Raw genomic sequence first — 23,623 nt, 5'->3', positions numbered from 1 at the left:
GAGGAGTTTAAAGAATATTTCTTCATACTAGATACGTCTATGTAATTACCTGTATATGTTGCTACTAATATATATGCTATGTATTATAGTGATTTAGTGTCCTAGAGGAGTTTAAAGAATATTTCTTCATACTTGATACGTCTATGTAATTACCTGTATATGTTGCTACTAATATATATGCTATGTATTATAGTGATTTAGTGTCCTAGAGGAGTTTAAAGAATATTTCTTCGTACTAGATACGTCTATGTAATTACCTGTATATGTTGCTACTAATATATATGCTATGTATTATAGTGATTTAGTGTCCTAGAGGAGTTTAAAGACTATTTCTTCATACTAGATATATCTATGTAATTACCTGTATATGTTGCTACTAATATATATGCTATGTATTATAGTGATTTAGTGTCCTAGAGGAGTTTAAAGACTATTTCTTCGTACTAGATATGTCTATGTAATTACCTGTATATGTTGCTACTAATATATATGCTATGTATTATAGTGATTTAGTGCCCTAGAGGAGTTTTCATCATACTAGATATGTCTATGTAATTACCTGTATATGTTACTACTAATATATATGCCATGTATTGTAGAGGTTTAGGGCCCTAGAGGAGTTTAAAGAATATTTCTTCATACTAGATATGTCTATGTAATTACCTGTATATGTTACTACTAATATATATGCCATGTATTATAGAGGTTTAGGGCCCTAGAGGAGTTTAAAGAATATTTCTTCATACTAGATATGTCTATGTAATTACCTGTATATGTTGCTACTAATATATATGCTATGTATTTCAGTGATTCGGGGCCCCAACCCTAACACTATGTATTCGTCTGGGACAATAAAACAATAATAATTAAAAACAAAATCGAATATATATACACACATTTCTTCAATATGCTATACTGTCATCATACTACAGACAATTATCGTCATAGTATATCTTTAAATAGGTAATACAAATAGGTCTCTATTACAGCAGATATCTCGTTTAAAAAGTCTTCAATATGCCACTGTCATCATAATACAGACAATTATCGTTATAGTACATCTTTAACTACGTAATACAAATAGGTCTCTATTACAGCAGATATCTCGTTTAAAAAGTCTTCAATATGCTACTGACATCATAATACAGACAATTATCGTTATAATATATCTTTAACTACGTAATACAAATAGGTCTCTATTACAGCAGACATCTCGTTTAAAAAGTCTTCAATATGCTACTGTCATCATAATACCGACAATTATCGTTATAGTATATCTTTAACTATGTAATACAAATAGGTCTCTATTACAGCAGACATCTCGTTTAAAAAGTCAACCGTTTTACTGAACATGTTGGTTATCACTTCTCGTAGTAATAGAACTCGTTAGACGTGGGCCTCAGGCCAAACAAGGACTCTTGCTGGTCAACCAGTTTCTTGAACGTTGGTCTGTTCCTCGCTTTGTCTGCCCAGCAGTCCTGCATCATTTTGTAGTGGCTGTAGGTTGAATATAGAAAGAAAACAAAGAGAAAGAAAAACGATATTTGTTCAGCATCTTAAACTATGACACAATTCTGTTGTGATCTGTATAATACGAAACACAATGCGATGCTACCATATAGGTCATCCCTGTAGAAAACCAGCCATGGATCATATAATAGGCAAGCAGCTCATTTCTCGGTCTTTGATATCCCGATCGCAAGACACTGGTTGGGATGGGAAAACACAGTGTATCAACATACGGTGATCTACCCTAATACCTACTAGCACCGACTTCAAAGAAGATAAGATGCAAAAACAATGATTTTTGTTAAAGAGGCCATTATGAGTTTGTGTACCGGCCTCGGTGGCATCGTGGTTAAGCCATCGGACATAAGGCTAGGAGGTACAGGGTTCGCAACCCGGTACCAGCTCCCACCCAGAGCTAGTTTTAACGACTCATCAGGTACGGGTAAGGTCACTACATCATCTTCTCTTTAACTAACCACTAACAATTAACTACTAACCTACTGTCCTGGACAGACAGCTCAGATAGCTGAGGTGTGTGCCCAGGACAGCGTGCTTGAAACTTAATTGGATATAAGCACGAAGATAAGTTGGAATGAAATCTGAGTTTGCAGCCATTGTACGATGTTTCCAACTAACAGTTTTATGGTGACTAAAATTACTTATTAAATATATTGTTTGTTCAGAATACCAATATCTGTATATTCAGTATGTTTGCGGTCGTTTTAGTTTCTTTCGTATGGAAATATTGCGCTACTACAAACATTACAAAGTCGTCGTTTTGCATATATTTTGAATGTTTGTAGCAGTCCATGAACACGTTCATTTTAGTGGTTTCGTAATATAGTATTTTAATGTTTCTTCTCGTATGGAAATATTGACGGTGTAAATGATCATTTGGGGCTACTAGTACAGCGGCTTTTTTTTAAAAGACATTTTAAACATCTTTACAAAGTAGACAACAAACAATTTTATTCCTCGTTTCTACATACAACGACGCACTCAACACATTTTTTTGATATGTACTTTTAGACCACACAGATTTTTGAGGAGGAAACCCGCTGTCGAAAGTGTCGATTGGCTACAACACGTAAACATGTTGCAGTGGTTGCAAGCTCAGTATAAGTATTTTAATGAGTAACTTTTCTAAAATCACATGTATTAATTAGACTTTGGAAAAATGTAACATTGATGGACTTTGATTTGCATTTGTTTGTTTTTTTAAAAGACATTTTAAGAACATCTTTACAGCATCACCAGTGTAATGACAGACAATACTAGAAGAGTATGACTGAATAAATGAATGAATGAATGAATGCATGAATGTTTAACGACACCCCAGCACGAAAAATACATCGGCTATTGGGTGTCAAACTATGGTAATTCAAAACATAAAGTGATGAGCAACATGAATATAAAAATTCAACACTCAAATAAAAACACAGTGTAAAAATAGAAATATCACAGACAGATCAAATTAAAATTTAGAATAAAAGTCAGTCCTAGAAGAGTAGTAGATATGGAATATTTAACTAGTTCACAGACAACCACTTGCATGGTGCCAGTAGCGTTATGTTGTCCCCTATGTGTTGCCAATACCATTGCTATGGAAGTTCCTCTGAATATTAAGGTTATTAACTGTCTGAAGCAAAATATCAAGCTGTGCTATGTTAATAAGTACTTAATGATTATACTTTGAACATAACAAAGCAAACAGCGATTATAATAATTAGAAGTCGCATGTTGTCTCCCCCTGCAATGACTCAAAACATGAATATACATCACTACTTACAGATCTTCACAGAACTCCGGCCGTTCAAGTCTGTAGCCACCCTTCAGTTTGCCAGCAATGTCACGACTTCGAATGTTAGGATAGGGTGTTTGTCCTGTGGATTAGTCAAAGAGATTTTAGATAATAAAACAATAAACCTATTCAGTGAAATATTACACAGAACAGTTCAACATGTAAGGTGCTGATTAGTTATTCACACCGTACACACTTTTGACACAGAGGTATACTTAAGTATATTAGATATTATATTATAGGTGTATACAGTTTGCTATAAGAATCAATCAGCCCCTGACTTGTTTATAGAGAAATACATATATGAAATACTAGCTGCTGTAACAAATGACTAACCCAAAGAGAATATTTCCCACAGAACGACGCCATAAGACCACACATCACTCTTTTCATCAGCGTCTTTCAAAGTCTTGAGACATTCCGGGGCAGTCCATTTGACAGGAATACGATCCTGAAAATCAGAATATAAACTCAACACCATGGTCAAGAAATGTTCTTATAATTAATGTGTTCATTTGATACAGAATGAAAATAGTTGATTATGTGAGTTTGCTATTTTAATAAGGTTAATAATAACTGATAATTATACAAAAGCAACTTTTAGAAATCAATATTTGTACATTTTTAGTTTGGTGTTTATCACAATTGGTTTGAGATGTCTACGATGCATTCATTGTGAACTAATATTGCACATGTAACAAAACGTCACGTTCATGTATATATGATGTCGTTTTTCTTTCATAACATACCGACTGGACATTGGCTAAATGTTAATAATTTAAGATCTAGATCATTAATATTAATGATTTGTTTCCAATATAATTATATTTAATTACTCCTTTGGAATTTGCATCCTCCTCATTGTTATCGCCACGTTGTGGTCCAAATCCCGTGACCTTGGCTTGAACAGTGAAGGTCAAAAGAACATTTCGTGCTGCAAGCTTCTTGTGCACGATCTGTAATTGAAAACAATATACAAATTTAATACTTAAAGTGTATGCATTGTTACCTATGTTATATAAATCTGAATGACAAAACCTTTAACCGCTATCAAGATCTGCACAATACAGAGTCGAATAGTGGTTGATTTCATGATTCTATATCCAGTGTCTCGTATATAGGAGGACAGCTACTCCCGACATCCTTTACATCCTTCCTTCACAGCTACAAAAGTTACAATATAAGAAATAAAAAATAGCCCAGGAACTGAGTAAATATATTTGAAATTTGGCCAAAATAATTATCAAGTCTCTTGTGTTATCCATCTGGATCTATCCTCACATCATACGTGTCAGTGTTAGTGATTATCTTAGTGTGAATAGGCCACTGTACCTCAGCTATGTTCTGCAATTGTTGTCTGTATGGTTAGTTTATATTGACGTCTTATCCCTCATGACGTCAGGTACGCCATGACCTGTGATATCTCCATTGCCGTATTCTACACCTATACATAAACCTTGCCATTTGATCAAATTAAACTGATGTTTCCCCGCTCGTGACGTCAGATATGCTATGGCATAGACAATCCCCATAACAATCCTATGTATCTATACATTATAAATTATGTAGGATCTCTCCAGGAGCGGCTGTCCTATAGACGAGGTATTAGATGGAGATTCATGGAATCATCCACTATTTCGCCAAAATAGTTTCGCCACTAGTTTTGCCACTATTTCGACTCAGCATTGTACGGCAATGAGGCCCTGATTATTCATGGCCTGTGCGATCTCCATGGAAATCCTCTGTATTAATTTCATCATTAGTCTTATTTTAAACTGTTGTCTTACCCCTCGTGACGTCAGATACGCCATGGCATGGGCGATCTCCATGGAAATCCTCTGTATCAATTTCATCATTAATCTTATATTAAACTGACGTCTTAACCCCCGTGACTATCAGATTACTCATGGCCTGTGCGATCTCCATGGAAATCCTCTGTATGAATTTCATCATTAATCTTATATTAAATTGTTGTCTTACCCCTCGTGACGTCAGATACGCCACGGCCGGGGCTATCTCCATGGAAATCCTCTGTATCAATGTCATCATTAATCTTATATTAAACTGACGTCTTAACCCCCGTGACTATCAGATTATTCATACCCTGTGCGATCTCCATGGAAATCCTCTGTATCAATTTCATCATTAATCTTATATTAAACTGACATCTTAACCCCTGTGACTATGAGATTATTCATGGACTGTGCGATCTCCATGGAAATCCTCTGTATCAATTTCATTTTAATCTTGTATTAAACTGATGTCTTACCCCCGTGACTATCAGATTATTCATGGCCTGTGCGATCTCCATGGCAATCCTCTGTATCAATTTCATTTTAATCTTGTATTAAACTGATATCTTACCCCTCGTGACGTCAGATACGCCATGGCCTGGGCGATCTCCATGGCAATCCTCTGCATCTTCTCGATGGTGTCATCTGTTGTCTGGCCTTGCTGTTTGGTCAACCATTGGTCAAGCTGTCCAGTCTCGCAGTATTCCACAATCATTATAGGGCCCACTGTAACAGAGATACTGTATGGTTGTTATTCGGTACTATCATAAATATCATGTGTCCGATAGGGGAGGGACGGTCAGTTTGGGTTACACATAATTCATTATTTATATAATGATCAGAAACTATACATTGACTATATATGCTGTGACGAACTGACTAGTATGTTACGTACATTGGTCATTTTCCACAACAGCTCCAAGAAATCGCAAAATGTTTGGATGTTCTCCCACCTGGGTAGCGGCAAAGTTGATCTTTGCCATCATGGTAAGAACATCATCTTCTTTAAGATTGTCTGAAACACAGTAAACACTTTGAGATAAGGTGCAGTAACTTGGAATAAAACCTACAACATCATAGCAAGCATAGAAAGGATTGTAATAATACATTTGTTTGAAATGCTTTAGTTTTTTAACCAGGGCAGTTCCTATCCGTAACTAGAGGGTGCAGTAAGAAGGAACTAGTGAGAAGTAAAAGGGTATTTACCAACTAACCAAAAATGGCACTCTAAACTACGTAGGACACTGTTTGTATTTTGTCCATTCCACATAAGATACGGTCCTGTTAATACGAACCTTTGACCAACTTTGCAATGACATCACTGTGTTCCTTGTGCGCTCCTTTCCACGTCGCTCTGTAGATTTTCGCAAATCGTCCTGTATGGAAGAGCTCCACTAACGTAAGGTGGTCCTGGTTGACTTGCCAAGGTTGTGCTGTATCAAAACTCATGTTTCCGTACAAGTATATCTCGTCACCCGGCGAATAAGCATTGTTCTGTATGATAGATACATCAAAATATATATACTAATGTATCAAAACTCATGTTTCCGTACAAGTATATCGTCATCCAGCGAATAGGCATTGTTCTGTATGATAGATACATCAAAATATATACTAATGTATTAAAACTCATGTTTCCGTACAAGTATATCTTGTTATCTGGCGAATAGGCATTGTTCTGTATGATAGATACATGAACATATATACTAATGTATTAAAACTCATCTTTCCGTACAAGTATATCTTGTTATCTGGCGAATAGGCATTGTTCTGTATGATAGATACATGAAAATATATACTAATGTATTAAAACTCATGTTTCCGTACAAGTATATCTTGTTATCTGGCGAATAGGCATTGTTCTGTATGATAGATACATGAAAATATATAGTAATGTATTAAAACTCATCTTTCCGTACAAGTATATCTTGTTATCTGGCGAATAGGCATTGTTCTGTATGATAGATACATGAAAATATATACTAATGTATTAAAACGCATGCTTCCGTACAAGTATATCTTGTTATCTGGCGAATAGGCATTGTTCTGTATGATAGATACATGAAAATATATACTAATGTATTAAAACTCATGTTTCCATACATGTATATCTTGTTATCTGGCAAATAGGCATTGTTCTGTATGATAGATACATGAAAATATATACTAATGTATCAAAACTCATGTTTTATTCTGTATGATATACTAATGTAAAGAGAATAGAAAATAAGCTGAAATTTTACAATACCATTATTTAGCACCTGCAACAAAACAACACATAAAATGCCTTGTTTGTGGGAAACAGACTAATATTACATAACAACCCCTGCACTTGCCGGTAGCATCGGAAGCAATTAAAAGTTGGTATGGCCATGAAAGCAATGTATATGACGAGATCTATACTATGCGAGTGCCTTAGGAAGAGAAAAAAACGTTCCTGGTCCAAAAAGTGGTACAGCCGTACCGCTTCCGACGCCGCTGATTGCTCACGGCAATCGGCAATGCCTTGGAGATGGCCGTGGAGTTTTTAATTCTTCACGGCACGTTTTTGCCTTGGGACTATATTCATTTGTTTTTGCCATTGCCATTTTCTTAATTGTAGTGATTGGATAATCTCTCTGTTGTATTTTACTAGCTATTCAAGAGTGATACTCACAGCCACAGAATAATCTCTCTGTTGTATCTTACTAGCTGTCAAACAGTGATACTCACAGCCACAGAGTAATCTCTCTGTTGTATCTTACTAGCTGTTAAACAGTGATACTCACATCCACGGAATAATGTCTCTGTTGTATCTTACTAGCTGTCAAACAGTGACACTCACAGCCACAGAGTAATCTCTCTGTTGTATCTTACTAGCTGTTAAACAGTGATACTCACAGCCCCAGAGTAATGTCTCTGTTGTATCTTACTGGCTGTTAAACAGTGACACTCACAGCCACAGAATAATAATCTCTCTGTTGTATCTTACTAGCTGTTAAACAGTGACACTCACAGCCCCAAAGTAATGTCTCTGTTGTATCTTACTGGCTGTTAAACAGTGACACTCACGGCCACAGAATAATAATCTCTCTGTTGTATCTTACTAGCTGTTAAACAGTGACACTCACAGCCCCAGAGTAATGTCTCTGTTGTATCTTACTGGCTGTTAAACAGTGACACTCACAGCCACAGAATAATAATCTCTCTGTTGTATCTTACTAGCTGTTAAACAGTGACACTCACAGCCACAGAATACTCTCTCTGCTGTATATTACTAGCTGTTAAACAGTGATACTCACAGCCACAGAATAATCTCTCTGTTATATTTTACAACTACTAGCTGTTAAACAGTGATACTCACAGCCACACAGTAATGTCTCTGTTGTATCTTACTGGTTGTTAAACAGTGATACTCACATCCCCAGATAATGTCTCTGTTGTATTTTACTACTACTATCTCTCTGTTGTATTTTACTACTACTAGCTGGTAAACAGTGATACTCACAACCACAGAGTAATGTCTCTGTTGTATCTTACTGGCTGTTAAACAGTGACACTCACAGCCACAGAATAATAATCTCTCTGTTGTATCTTACTAGCTGTTAAACAGTGACACTCACAGCCACAGAATACTCTCTCTGCTGTATATTACTAGCTGTTAAACAGTGATACTCACAGCCACAGAATAATCTCTCTGTTATATTTTACTACTACTAGCTGTTAAACAGTGATACTCACAGCCACACAGTAATGTCTCTGTTGTATCTTACTGGTTGTTAAACAGTGATACTCACATCCCCAGATAATGTCTCTGTTGTATTTTACTACTACTATCTCTCTGTTGTATTTTACTACTACTAGCTGGTAAACAGTGATACTCACAACCACAGAGTAATGTCTCTGTTGTATCTTACTGGCTGTTAAACAGTGATACTCACAGCCACAGAATAATCTCTCTGTTGTATCTTACTGGCTGTTAAACAGTGATACTCACAGCCACAGAGTAATCTCTCTGTTGTATATTACTAGCTGTTAAACAGTGATACTTAAACCCCAGAGTAATGTCTCTGTTGTATCTTACTGGCTGTTAAACAGTGATATTCACAGCCACAGAATAACCTCTCTGTTGTATTTTACTACTACTAGCTGTTAAACAGTGATACTCACAGCCACAGACAAAGAATGTGATGTTTGAGCCACGTTCGTAGTCTTGGTTTTCATTATTCTGTTGCGGATAGATACGTGATCTGATTCTTTATATTTGTTCCCAGAACGCCCCAGAAACCGCCCTGTCCGCCAGAGAAGAAAGCCAACGAGTAGCAGAACAAGGACAATGAGAATTAAGACTCCTGAAACAGAAGATAAAACAATATGGTAGTAATTGTTCATAATATCAAGTCAGACAGAGAGGAAGGTCATATTAACTTACATCAATACTTAAGACTTCTGAAACAGAAGATAAAGCAATAGGGTAGTAATTGTTCATGATATCAAGTCAGACAGAGAGGATGGTCATATTAACTTACATCAATACCTACTTGAAGCTGTGTCTGTTTCTCAAATAGGAACACCCATCAAGCAATGGCTTTCCAACCAACACCCAACAACTGGTGTATCAAATATAAATGACAAAATCGTAACACATGATCAGGGCCGTATCTACGCACAATGCACAGTCCTTTGCAAGAGATGTCATCCCTCTTACATCATCATTCATTCATTCATTTATTCATTCATTACCATAGTTTGACACCCAATAGCTGATGTATTTTTTTGTGCTGGGGTGTTGTTAAACATTCATTCATTCATTCCCTCTTGCATCATCACAAAGAGGACTGCCACATTCAGACTACTTTTCTAAATCAAACTCAGTACAGGACTGAGCTCATTAGAATATGTACAGCCGTGATGACATGCACTCATGAATCACTGTCATCACATTGTGGTTAGTGATGTATCGTATTTAGTAGATCTGACCTCCAAATATCTACCATAAAACGTTTTGTCCTGTCTGTTAGAGAGTTCGTATGAAAGCTCGTTGTTGCTATTCGATAGTAGCGTATGTCAAGGTAGCGGTTGTTTTTCTACCGCTATGTTTTTCACAAGCCTACTAACAAAGATTAATAATTTTAAAATGTATCGATCATAAATAATTACCAAGACTTCTGTGGAATTAAATGTCTTGCCTACCAAAAAACGTATTCGGTGTCGCTGATAGTTGCATCCATAGTTAATGCAGGATATAAAACTTATGCAACACAAATTGAAATTTAAACAAACATTCAATAAAGCAATTCAGTTAAAAGTTGAATTTAATGACTAAAGTTCGAAACACTTGTACTTGGCAAAAAGACTACCTAACTAGAAGCTGGTGAGAATCACTAACAAATTGATAGACGCTAGGCAAGAAAGTAAGTGCTATGTTTCCGTGGTTGTACACAGAATCATGTTTGTGCTTTGATCAATGATCAATTTTTTAATAAGCTCTCTTCAAATTAAACACTTGACATAAAGAAGCTGCAGCGTTTTGTGACAAGGTAAATGATCATAGTAAGTAAAGGAACAACATCGTTTTCACTAATACATTGAAACAGTCTAACATTCGTACAATGATTACCTTTAAATAACAATGATTTAATTAAATGAAAGAAACCTATTACAAACACAATAAAAATACAATTATTATTTATAAGAGTCGCTATTTTCACAGTTACAGAAGTCAAATGAAAATAATAAGTTCTAAAATAATAACACAAGAAAAACAAAACAGTGAATATATATTGTGTGTGGACCGGACTGAAAAATCTCTTTCGTTTGACATAGAATCAGAGCAGAATATGACCCTGTGTTGGTGCCTAGTCAGGCCCGTAGAATTGATATCTGGAGTTGGAGACACAATCTCTAGTGGAGGGGCACAGTCTCAGGTGGGGGGCACAAGTCAGATTTTAATCTTTATTTCTATAGACTATGACAAAAACTGTACATTTTTGTCCTTGGGTATTTGTGTGTGTGTGTGTGTGTGTGTCTCGGACTCCGAGTTACTAGAGCTATGAGGAAAGACGTGTCTGTCTGTCTACGGTCTACGGGCAACCGTGACTTTGGTGTACGGCGATGCCAATACCCCCAAAAGGAAGAGTAGAGGACATGGAAGAGGAGACGTGCGCCACGGGCGGCACAGGGGGAACCTAACTTGGCGGCTCAACCGCCAGCGGCGGTTCCGTGTGCGTCGCCGCCCCCCGCTTCACCTCAACGGAAGAAGACCAGCTCACCACCGGCGGACCAGTCAACCAACGCCTCATGCGGACTGCTCGACACAGCAATGTACCAGCCCAAGACGCGACGTTCATCTTCATCACTCAAGCCGACTCCAGTGCAGCGGTTAACTCTACCAACCGCTCCCGTCGAGTCGGCTATGGAGACGGTTGTTGGGACTGCGAAGCGGAAGGCAACAACACAAGCCAGCCAGGCAGACACGGTGAAGCCGCCAGTCCGTGCTCGTACCCCCCCCCCCCTCTCCCCCTCCCCCCTACCCCCCCAAAAAAAAGTTTGGAAGATCAAGCCAGCCTTTCGGCACTGCGTGCAGGGGGACACCCAGGACCCGAAAAAGCTGATGGGGAAAATTTTCAACCAGGCCTGGCAACAGTTGACTGATGGAAGTCACTTCAAACTCCACACCATCAGAACGGATTCGGGACATTCTGGACTCGTCTTGACCTTACGACGCAGCGACCTCTACCGCCAAGCGATCCTGCTGCGGGAAATGCATAACCAGACCATCCACAGTATCTGCAAATCAGTCGTCGGTGCCGTCTATGGTCAAGTCATCCCTGCACTAATGCAACGGAAGGACGAGATCCCGAACTTGTCAGCCAAACCCCTCATCGTCTCTCCGTAGGCGCCAACCGTTTCAAGGGATTAGTCGGACGTTGACATTTGTGGCCGGTGTCGCGAAATATATTCGCCCCCCTAGAAAATCGCCGGCCGGCGGATTTATTTCTCGCCCCCCCTCCAAATATTTTCGCCCCCCCCCCCTATATAATGTGTTATATATAGGACGATGATCTATTTCTACCATAGTCCATACGCATACAAATTATGTGCTGTCTTTAATAGTCATCGAAAAAAGAGAGAAATATCCTTATTTATTACATATCCATTCAATCTTAGTATAGTAATAAAGACCATTCCGATCCGTGCAATTAAAAAATCTTTTATTGAACATATGTCCAATAAAAGCCTGAACTATTTTGGGGGGAATCCCCCATATTATTGTTTGAGAGTTAGCTCCCTTGAATGTTTATTATTATTTTATTATTTTATTAATTTTAAAATAAATAAATAAACTAAAGAAGGTATGTAATAAATACAGAACTTCACATACGTTTTTTTCGTTCCTATTTATTGCACTTGTTTATTGTGCGCAAGAATATATACCACTCGACCGCTACGCGGTCTCGTGCTATATATTATTCTTGGCCACAATAAACTCGTGCAATAAATAGGAACGAAAAAAAATCGTATGTCAAGTTCTGTGTATATATTACACTTTTTGGAAACAGTTCTCAAGCGAATTACTCTCTAATTATACAACATTACATTAGAAGAATACCTCTATTTTACCTTTAGTTTACACTGTCTATGATTATAATTAATTTCTATCTATAGTATAGAGACTATAGACGATATTTTATTTCTTTATTTCATTTGTGAATGCAGTGCCCCGATTTCCTCCATAAGGTATTCATACGTCATGCATTTTAAAACATTTCAGAAAGACATTAATCCATGGATATGATTTGAATAAAAACATATACTCTCCGTCAAATATATAAAACTGAGATAATATGTTTCGCTTGTAGTGACGACTTCTATTGTAAACTGAATTATATAATTATAGGGGTCACTTTATTATCCATTATACAAGTGATTCTACTGATGTAGTGGCGTATATTTAGGAGAGTTTTGGGCTATCCTGGCAGTGTACTTATCTAATATGATGATGTATATACACACACAGGGTGAGCTTCTCTTGTTTCATTCTCCTGCTAGTGCACTATTATAATTTGCATAGTAGAGAAAGTTTGTTTTACTCCACCAGTAATATATTGGTCTACTATGATAATATATTTAGCTCTCCGGTTAGTCTATATAATAAATAACTATGTGATAAATAGAATCTCACATCCGTGCTAATTTTATTACAGTGGGAAGTTGGATGTGTGCGTGTGTATGTGCGTGTGTTTATCTTTGCGAGGGTCTGTATCATATGTGTATATGTATGTATATGTGCGTGTGTGTGTCTATGTATGTGTGTGTGCGCGTGTGTGGCATGCTCACGTGTATAAAACATAACAGTGATATAAATATGTTCAACAATAATTTACCTGAATATTGTTCATTAAATGACAGAATAACTAAAAATGAGTAAGGGGCGAATATTTTATGGGGGTGATTCTATTTCGTGGGTCGGGGCGATTCTATTTCAAGGGGGGGGGGAGAGGTTTTATTTCGAAATAGATTCGCCGGGGGGGCGAAAATGTTACAGGGGCGATTCTATTTCGTGACACCGGCATTCAAAATTTTATGTTTTTTTTTTTTATAAACAGTCCGACGCAGTTTATTTTAGCAGCCCATCTAAATTGCTCAAATCACCTTAAAACCTTTTCGGTCGAGCACTCTAATTTTATTGTTTGGACTTAAATTTGTGTAGCTCATTTTGGTTTTCGGTCTTTGACCTAACTACTAAATTCGTATTCCAAATTCCGCCCACCTCCAACTTACCCTACCCCCTGGCCCGGACCATATAGATCGGACTTTAAACTTTTAGACCTTCGTTCAAAATTTTATGTCGAAATTACTTCTTTTTTAAAAATATTATTAAATAGTCCGATCCTCTCTTCTTTCTCTTATTTCCCCTGCGCGTGCTGTAACCTCACCGTGGTGCAGGGGTGTAACATTCTCTTTGAGAATGGCCAATACAGCACAAATTGAAGTTTAGAGTAAAATTCGGTGTCCGTAAAATTCTGTGATATTTGTATTTGTATTTTTGCACAGTTCTTTACACTGTTTTTGTTTAAACCTTGAATTTTTATATTGATGTTGATCATCACTTTATTTATTTGCATTACCATAGTTTGACACCCAATAGCCGATGTATTTTTCGTGCTGGGGTGTCGTTAAACATTCATTCATTCATTCATTCTCTTATTTATTTTTGGACTGTCTTTCTAAAATGCTCCAAATTATATAACTTTTCGACCGAGCAGTCAATTCATTTTATTTTTGGCTTGTAACTTTCTTTCTTTTTATTATATTTTTTTTAAATTCTAATAACTTTTTTTACTAATTGCTATATTCAAAATTCTGCCAATTTTCAACTCTAACCCCCTCCCGCCATCCCGAGTCAGGCCACCGATCTTATCTAATTTCTTTTTGACCGCCCGATCTAATCTAGCGACCAAAAAGTAGAATTTTCTTTATTAATTATATTAATTAGAGATGCGCATCAAAATTTTAAAGGCCCACTATTTAATTTTTAGATGTAAATTTCACAATTGTCGCCTTAAATGTTTTCTGTCCCGGGAGAAGCCCCTGGCTATCCAGAGACTGGCCCCGGGACGGACATGCTCGAAACTCTAGTGGTATATGAGCATGTACAAATTATTCGCACTCGCACTCTGTCTGTCTGTCTGTCTCTTCCTACGGGCCTGTTAGCTATACAGCTAAAGCCCAGCACTTTTATTGTCATTTTTACAATTCTATAAAATAAAAAAAACCCACTGCTTGACCAAACATTTAAATTAAATTTCTTATCTTAAGGAAAACGTCTTACAAACAATGTTAAAATTTAGTTATTAGAGGCAGTCTCTGTTCTCCTATTTTTTAATATATTCTACAAATGCGAAATGGAAATATAAACATTTTACGTGTATTATTAATATGGAATTTATGAACCATCGCACATCGTTCGCAGTTCTTTGGAGTTATTTTTCTTGAATATTGGTCAATCAGAAGTTATCTAGATGTTCCGCTTCAAAAAGGTTAGAATATTACAGTATACACAAGCAAACTACAACTAAATATCTCACTATATATTGAATTTAATGTTTATATTTTAATGATATGTATACATTAGGTCATGTCTCTGTCAATAATAACAAGAAAAGCATCGTTATTTTTACATTACGCGAGGTCGTTGCTTATCCGCGCCAAAACCCATGCCGCGAGGATATATTAAGTGGTCTAGCACTGTGAAAGAGTCAGTTATGTTCAACTTACCAATAACGATCCCAGCAACCGCGCCGCCAGTCAGTCCACCAAATTCTGGGAGGGATTCTGAAATTTGATAAAGAACAAAAACACATTTATTTATCGCTTTTACGACAAATCAAAATAATTATAATTTTGAGGGATTCATCCTTTACGTTTTACAGTTAATGAATAATTTATACGATAAATATAGAGAATATACGAGGTGTATGTAATGCTAGGTTCAGACTCTCAACAGCCCGCATAAAGTTGGCCAAATCAATGGTTGCGTTGTAATTTCCGTACATTCCGACTTACGGCTGGTGCGCTCAAATGAACAACGAATGAATATGCAACGAGAATCGAGTTTTAAAAGCGATCAGACTAGCAACTGGACAGTCGTAGAAGTTGTGACAGCAGAACGTAGGGCAACGTACTGCTGGCAGTTGGTAGTCCTACCATTAAATTATAATGTGTAAAGCTTCCACGAAATACTGATTGCAGCAAGTTAAGATCTGCTAACCAAATAGCTAATAGCTACCCTGATAAAAGAAGAATGCTCTTAATATGGTGCGTTCGTTATATAAACTCATATGACACATTAACTACAATACTGACAAATGCATGCATATATAAACGTTTATTTTTTGGTGTTTTTCTTTGTTTTGATTAAAGTAATATTCTATGATCATACTTACGAGTTACTAGATTAAAGTTCACTGGTTCACTCATGATCTCTCCGTACTGAGTTATCAGCTGTATGGTGTATTTGGTACCGGGTTCGAGTTCGATAATATCTTCAAACACTGCATCTTTGTGCAAACTCTTCTTGATCAACTTTCTATCTTTGTTCCTGTAGTTGATCCACATTTCTGTTCGTTCGTAACATGCGGGGGCGAGGTCCCACCTGATCCTAGCTCCAGTCGTGGTAATACTTTCAGTACGAATATGCATAGGCCCCAGGACTGAAACCACAATTTTTTTTTCAAGGAATTAAAACCTGAAAGCTGTATTAAAGGCGCAGACCCTAGTTTCAACCCTTAAAAATGGACACTAAATTTAGTTAATCTACAAACCTGTAACGGATTTGGAAAAAGTTACAACGGAGTGAAACAAGAATTTGTGATACACCAGGATAACCAGAAACACTTCGGCTGTATGGAAATAGATAATCTAAACAATAAACGATCATAAACGGCTCTAATAGTGAAATATACGAAGTAGTGTTTAAAACTAGGTTCTGTCACTTTAACATATAAACAAATAACACGCATAATAACACGTCAAAGACATGGTCGGGTATAATATTGATTTTGACTCTAGATATGCATGATCAACTTAAATCTTAATTTCTGATATATATATATATATATATATATATATATATATATATATATATATATATATATATATATATAGTGTTTTTCGGTATCGTCATTATATATTAGGAATAAACATTTTATTATGCGAGCCTCTGAAAATATCTATCTGAAAAATATCACATACTTTGATTGCACTGAAACTAAGATATCATACATACATACATACATACATGTACATGAACATCTACATCTACATCTATATCTATACATATCAGGCCTTTCCCCAGGATGTTTTTAAGGCGCTTACATTTTTAGCATCAGTATAACACAAATCAAGCCAAAATAAGTGGGGTAATGGGTTAAAAACAGTTAAGTGTTTGCCTTCAATCCAGCTAATCATGCCCTGGTTTTTTTTTAAGTAACCCATCAATTCCCCACCCCCAACAATTTCATAGTTTGTGCAATGTTGATTTCAGCGTCGTGTTAAATGCTTGTTGTGATTTCTGCTTGTAAAATACCTAGGCTAAGAATGCCGACTTCACAGTATATTCCATTTATAAAAAAACAAAAAAACAAAAATTAAAATTTAGGGTATTTTTAAAATCCAGCTAACTTATTAAATGTCACCTCACAGTCTTACAAATATATATCTAACATTATCTCACAAATATGATTATTGTAAACTAATTCAGTGTACGTTTAACTGCAATTTGTATAAATACTGCATGTTCATTTCCCGCGATCGCGATCTCTCGACCATAGGTACAAAATTAACAAAGAGAAAGAAAATAAATGAAACTGCAGGTATTGCAGATTTTATTAGCCATTTTTTAAAAAACGATTTTTAATTAGCCAATGGCTAATTTGGCTACCGACAGCGCGAGCTTTGGATATGTTCAGTATGTGGGAGTTTTGGGAAGGGGGTGTTAGGATAGAAATGATTGATTGCCAACGGAACAGAACAGAACAGTTACGCGTAAGCGCCTTCCTCACGGATTAGCGGTCCCAGTAGATGTGGTAAAATTACCAAACACCAATTGTGAGCAGACGACTGGTCCATTGTTAGGTATTTAGGAAGTGTTTTACCTGTCATAGTAATTAGGTATGCTTGGTATACTGGCACACAAGTTGTTTGCAAGAGGTAGTCTACTGCCACGCTCGTACTTGTGAAATTCTTTTTCTAAAGCACTTCAAATCAAGGCGTAGCGGCAATTGATTTAAGGCGCTTCCACGCCGTCAAAGCGCTTACTTTACGAAACAAGGCGTGTCGGGCCGCTAGGCCTAACGGCCCTGGGGAAACCCCTGCATATATAGACACACACACACACACACACACACACACACACACGCATACATACTACATATATACAGAGAGAGAGAGAGAGAGAGAGAGAGAGAGAGAGAGAGAGAGAGAGAGAGAGAGAGAGAGAGAGAGAGTGTATAAGTATTATAATATTAATATGATTTTAGATATATTTTGTATTTTATTTAAAAAATTTATTTTACGAAGATCCAATAAATGTCTTTGATTTAATTATTATTAAATTGTTTATAAATACTCACAGGCTTCTGTGCCATTTAGAGTTACCAAACTAGAAACCTGAAAATAAATATTGTAGTTACTAGCTACTTTATATATCCTATCGACTTGCTTACAGTTTAGGCTCATGCTCATTGAAAATATGACATCTACAAATATTACTACAAACGGAAACACAAATATATATATATAAGTATATGTATGTATATAAGGTAGACTTTTGACTCTTGACGTTAGAAAGACAAATAATGTTAACTCCGGAACACACACACACACACACACACACACACACACACACACACACACCATACACATATACATACATACATACATACATACATACACGTATCATTCTACACACTCTTTGGTCTATAGTACAGAAACGCCTAGTAGACATTAAGAAACTCGCATATGTATGATTCGAAATACAGTCAGGGGGCAGATATGGAGGTTGCAATCCGCACTCCGATTATATGTTAAGTAAATAAATAAACTGATAGGCTGGCTCATTGCCCAGAAAGACATTTCACATTTAATGTCATCGCGCTTCTTGACAACTGCTTTGGCCATCAGGATGAATCTATGACGCTTACATCGATTTACGAACAATATCCCCCCTCTGGTTATTTATGGCGCTTGAAATTATACTTACATTAACTGATCGGATGACAGAGAGAAGCGCATTATTGAAAATCTGAAATCTCAACTCCACCATCTCGGATTTGAGTCCATCCCTTGGAACCATCAGCCAGCAGTTGTTGATATCCAGAACTTGGGTTTTCTTCTGACACATGTCTGGTTGGTCATTCGAACAGAAACAGTTGTCTTGTAACTCATCCGTGCATGCTGACTTCTACAATTGCAGAATTTCAAATGTTCTTCATATAGTACCAAAATCAGTTTAGATTTGTGCATTAAAATACATTGTACATGTATTTATGTATTTTTGTCAGTGATGTGTGTGAGAAAGATAGAGAAAGAGGGAGAGAGAATATATGTATGTATACAAATGTGTGTGCGAGTGTGCATGTCTGTGTTCTTTACTGCATGTGTGTGTGTGCACGCATACTTGTGTGCATGCATGGTCAAGTGTTAGCGTTAGTGGATCTGCATTTCTATGTACAAACAAACGGGATACTTACAGGTATAGTGGGGATATGGAACGAATGAGATCTCATGTCGGAATCTACTTTCATTCTAACAACTGTCATGTTGACTTGATGAACACCACTCTCTCTGTCGGATGTAGTCAAGGTAACTCTGTAATAAATGGCAACTAATGACATCTTCATATGTTCACAAATAGTGCAAACCAACAGGAGATGTCCAAGAATTCAACAGCTGAGCAATTTTCAGAATTTCATAAAAACAGGGCAAATCTACTAATATATACATTCAGTCATAAATATTGTTTTAGGGCTGTGTTTTTTTTTTACTACAAATCGGTATTCAGTTTAGGGTTGGTAATGAATTTGCCTTTTGTGTTGATTTTGTTTCGGCAACTTAGAAATTTCTGCATAGGCCAATTACATAGTGTACTTAATTTGATCCAAATGGGTAAGTGCCTGGAACATTTCTTTTAAAGTGTACTGTTTAGAGTTGGAAACGAATTTGCTTTTCGTATCGTCTTTTGGTAACTTACAGATTTCTGTATGGGCCAATTACATAGTGTACTTACTTTGATCCAAATGGATAAATGCCAGGAACATTTCTTTTAAAGTGTACTTGTTTTAACGCGTTTGGTGGTGAATCATCATAGTGAACCCGGATCACGTCTGTCTTACTTCGACCTGTGATGTCCGTAGCTCGTACCCAGATACTGACAGTGTCTCCTTTGCTTGGATTATTAGGAGCTACAGATGTACTCAGAGTTGAATAAGTTAAATTTCTCCATCCATTTGTCGGCTCTAGTTGTCCTCTTCCTCCATTACTGTCTTTAGCATGGGCAACCTCAAACCTGACAATGCCACGGCTGTTGCCGATGCCTTTTATTGTTCTCTTACCAAAGGTGTCGTCCTGATCAATTCTCTTCAAGCCATCATCCCGCTTCTTTAAATATTCCTTCACAGGGTTAAGAAGCTTATTGTCTTCGTGCATCTTGTTAACGAAATGATCTTTCCAGCTTATGATCAGTGGACTGCTTATGTTGGAGGTCCAGGCATCTTTTCGGAATCCTCTAGCTGAAGATACTTCAAATGTCTCAGAACTGAGAGTGATTTCTGATGATGGGTCATACAGACATAAGCGTCTTATAAAGCGAGAGTTGTTTGCCAAATCAGAAGCTTCTAGAATGAAGGAATACATCCCAACTCCTGTCGGTTGGTAAGACGGTGTCACGCTACTAAGATTTGCGTGCATCACTTCCGTTGTCTTCAAGGGTTTTAGTGGATATTGCTCGTGCAGTCTACCGCTAATGTCTGGCACCAATTTGAAAACTTCCCATGCGTAGCGGAACATTCCAGACAGAGAGTCAGTCCAGCCATTCCAGTTCAAAACAATTGGAGTCTGCAAGAAAGATAATATTAAAGTATAGGGTACTAAGTCCAGTGATCGTATTCTAATGATGTTGTTGTTGTTGATGATGATGTTGATGATGTTGTTGATATTGATGATGACGATGTTGATGATGATGATGTTGTTGTTTTTTTACGATGATAACTATGATGATGATTTTGTTATTGATGATATGATTCTGATTATAATGATGATTATGATAGTAGTGGTGGTCACAAAATATACTGATTTGCTTTATTGTGTAAATGTTTTATAATATTTATGTATTTGTGTATACATATTTGTTTCACTGATTTGAAATTTCATGAATGTTTATGGTTTTTGTTTGTTTGTTTTAGAGATTCGGGCTTTCAAACACGAACACGTTTTTATGACTTGTGTTCTTCATATAACTCTGACCTCTGGCCTATCATGTTCATATGTAAGTATTTCCGCGTTCACCATGCTACCGAACTTACTGTTGGTGAACATACCAAGCTTTAATAAGAAACAGGATGACTCTTCTATCCGAAAAATCGTCAGAAGGTTTGGAATAGGTATATTGTTTTCCCCTCGTATCGTTTGTTCTAGTGCCCAACATGTATGTTTACTATCACGGGTGAACTGGAAAATGCTCGTAATATGGCATTCAAACTGTGCCATATAATGCAAAGACCATGAAACTCTGACAAGCAAAAACTAGTCTATATATTTCTAAAACTGCGAGGTCATGTGAAAACATTAAAATCATCTTCGGTGCTAAAGGACGACTGGAGAATCCAACAAGTTTTACACGTGCCCTACTCAGCGCAAGTTCAAATACCGGTCGATTAATTCCATGTCTGACAGAGTTATGGCCCTTGAATAAATTTACATGAAAGTAAAACTCGATCTGGCCATAGCTCTGTCAAAAATGGGTAAACGTCCATAAAACTCACAACGTGATCTGTCGCTCTACATGATAACGCTATGCACAAACAAATGCCAGTTCCATATCGTAAGGCACTGTGACGAAAAAGGCCCGAAAGGAACCAATGTCATCAGACGTCTGGACAAGACACCACTTGACAGGGAAAGTAACGATGCAATAGTTCTTCTTAGAAAGGACTCCAGTTCATTAATTCATGTATTTCTCGTTTCAGCCATTACTCCATTACCAGTGTAAAAATGTCCGTAATATGTATTATCGTGTGTGCGGGATGGTGCAGTTAAAAGACCACATGCTGGTAATCGAAAAGGGTAGCACATGACATGGAGGCGGAGGGTTTCTTCTCTGTCTTCTATCTGTGTGATCCTTAACCATATGTCCAACACAAAACATAAATAATCATATTGTGTTGAGCTGGGTGTCGTTAAAACAATATTCCTTTTTTTTTCCTTTCTTTTATTGGCATATGAAAAAGAAAAAAAAACCCAATCAATTATCCTAATTTATATTAATGAATTTAGAAGGGGTCACAGGAGTTTCGTAAATGCACCCAGCCGTTTAAAGTACCTTTTTAATTCATTTATCTTTTCTTATTCATAATCTACAATATAGAGCACAATATGTCCATGAAAACGCGTTTTGAACATCATTAAATATTTCAGAATTGTCGAGGGAACATGTCCTTGAAGCACTCTACAAATGGAGCTTGACGCATTTGCCTTTGGCATTGGCTTAATCTGCAATAATGGATTGGAGAACGCAACGTTAGTCTCTACATATTGTCTTTGTGGATTATTTAAGCTGCATTGTGTGAGTGGATTGTAACCTAACCACACCACTTGAATCCATTGTGTGAGTGGATTGTCTTTGTTTTTACGTCATTACAGAATGTAGACATATTTCATACTACATGATTGGCCGTTAGTTAGTTAGGAGCAGCCAGTTGTATGTCAGTAAATTGTTAGCACACGTATGTGTGATATTATTATGTGTTAACATAAATAACGAATAGTGTTCTCACAAACGTTAGGTACAGGGTCGATCCTCGTCGGTGGGTTCATTGCGCTATTTTTCGTCCAAGCCATTTCACCACCACCGTGGTATATGCTATTTTGTCTGTGGGATGGTGCATATAAAAGATGCTTTGCTACTAATGGGAAAATAGCGGGTGTCTTCTCCAAGACTATAATGTCAGAATCGCCAAATGTTTGACATCCAATAGCCGATGATTAATAAATCAATGTGTTCAAGTGGTGTGGTTAAACAAAGCAAACTGGTTTTTTACCTGAGTCACGTGGATGTCATTGTCCACACTGAAGATGATATCTGTACACGATTCACTAGTTTTTTACCTGAGTCACGTGGATGTCATTGTCCACACTGAAGATGATATCTGTACACGATTCACTGGTTTTTTACCTGAGTCACGTGGATGTCATTGTCCACACTGAAGATGATATCTATACACGATTCACTGGTTTTTTACCTGAGTCACGTGGATGTCATTGTCCACACTGAAGATGATATCTGTACACGATTCACTGTTTTTTTACCTGAGTCACGTGGATGTCATTGTCCACACTGAAGATGATATCTGTACACGATTCACTGGTTTTTTACCTGAGTCACGTGGATGTCATTGTCCACACTGAAGATGATATCTGTACACGATTCACTGTGGAGTTTGCAGTGTTCTGGTTGGGCTGTATCGATACGGAACTCCACTGCCTTGCTCCTCCACTGTCCCCCGAAATCGTCAGTCTCGATTATTATACCAGGACTTTGGGCATCCACCACCTCACGATATCCACCGCTCTTAGTTCTGAACGTCACGGTCAGTCTGAAAATAGTATTTCTCCTGTATTAGTGAAATCACTAGTTAAATAGAAAAAAACAAAAAACAACAGCGTTTTACGACGAATAATCATAACTATATTTCAGTATATATTTTATTAGCATTATTGATATATTCTGCTTTTTTTTTGCTTTGTTTCTTTCTTCTTCTTT

At 37.0% G+C, this 23,623-nt stretch overlaps 1 protein-coding gene across 1 annotated transcript; it reads right to left on the bottom strand.

Annotated features, from left to right (window-relative positions):
• Positions 1-8: 8 nt before the first annotated feature.
• LOC121384534 (ephrin type-A receptor 2-like) lies at positions 9-23,342 on the bottom strand. The gene is made up of 15 exons (XM_041514965.1): positions 23,237-23,342; positions 19,874-20,700; positions 19,338-19,455; positions 18,848-19,048; positions 18,219-18,255; positions 16,032-16,298; positions 15,364-15,420; positions 9,253-9,434; positions 6,399-6,597; positions 5,999-6,118; positions 5,675-5,829; positions 4,147-4,266; positions 3,647-3,761; positions 3,299-3,392; positions 9-1,497 (listed from the first exon to the last, which is right to left on the bottom strand). The coding sequence occupies exons 2-15, from the start codon at positions 20,650-20,652 to the stop codon at positions 1,362-1,364; spliced, it is 2,580 nt and encodes an 859-aa protein (XP_041370899.1). The 5' UTR covers positions 20,653-20,700; positions 23,237-23,342; the 3' UTR covers positions 9-1,361.
• Between the last annotated feature and the right edge of the window lie 281 nt (positions 23,343-23,623).

Source organism: Gigantopelta aegis, chromosome 10 (assembly GCF_016097555.1).
Source record: "Gigantopelta aegis isolate Gae_Host chromosome 10, Gae_host_genome, whole genome shotgun sequence".
NCBI lineage: Eukaryota > Metazoa > Mollusca > Gastropoda > Neomphalida > Peltospiridae > Gigantopelta > Gigantopelta aegis.
The sequence above is the reverse complement of the archived record's forward strand: the minus strand, read 5'-3'. Positions and strand labels throughout refer to the sequence as shown.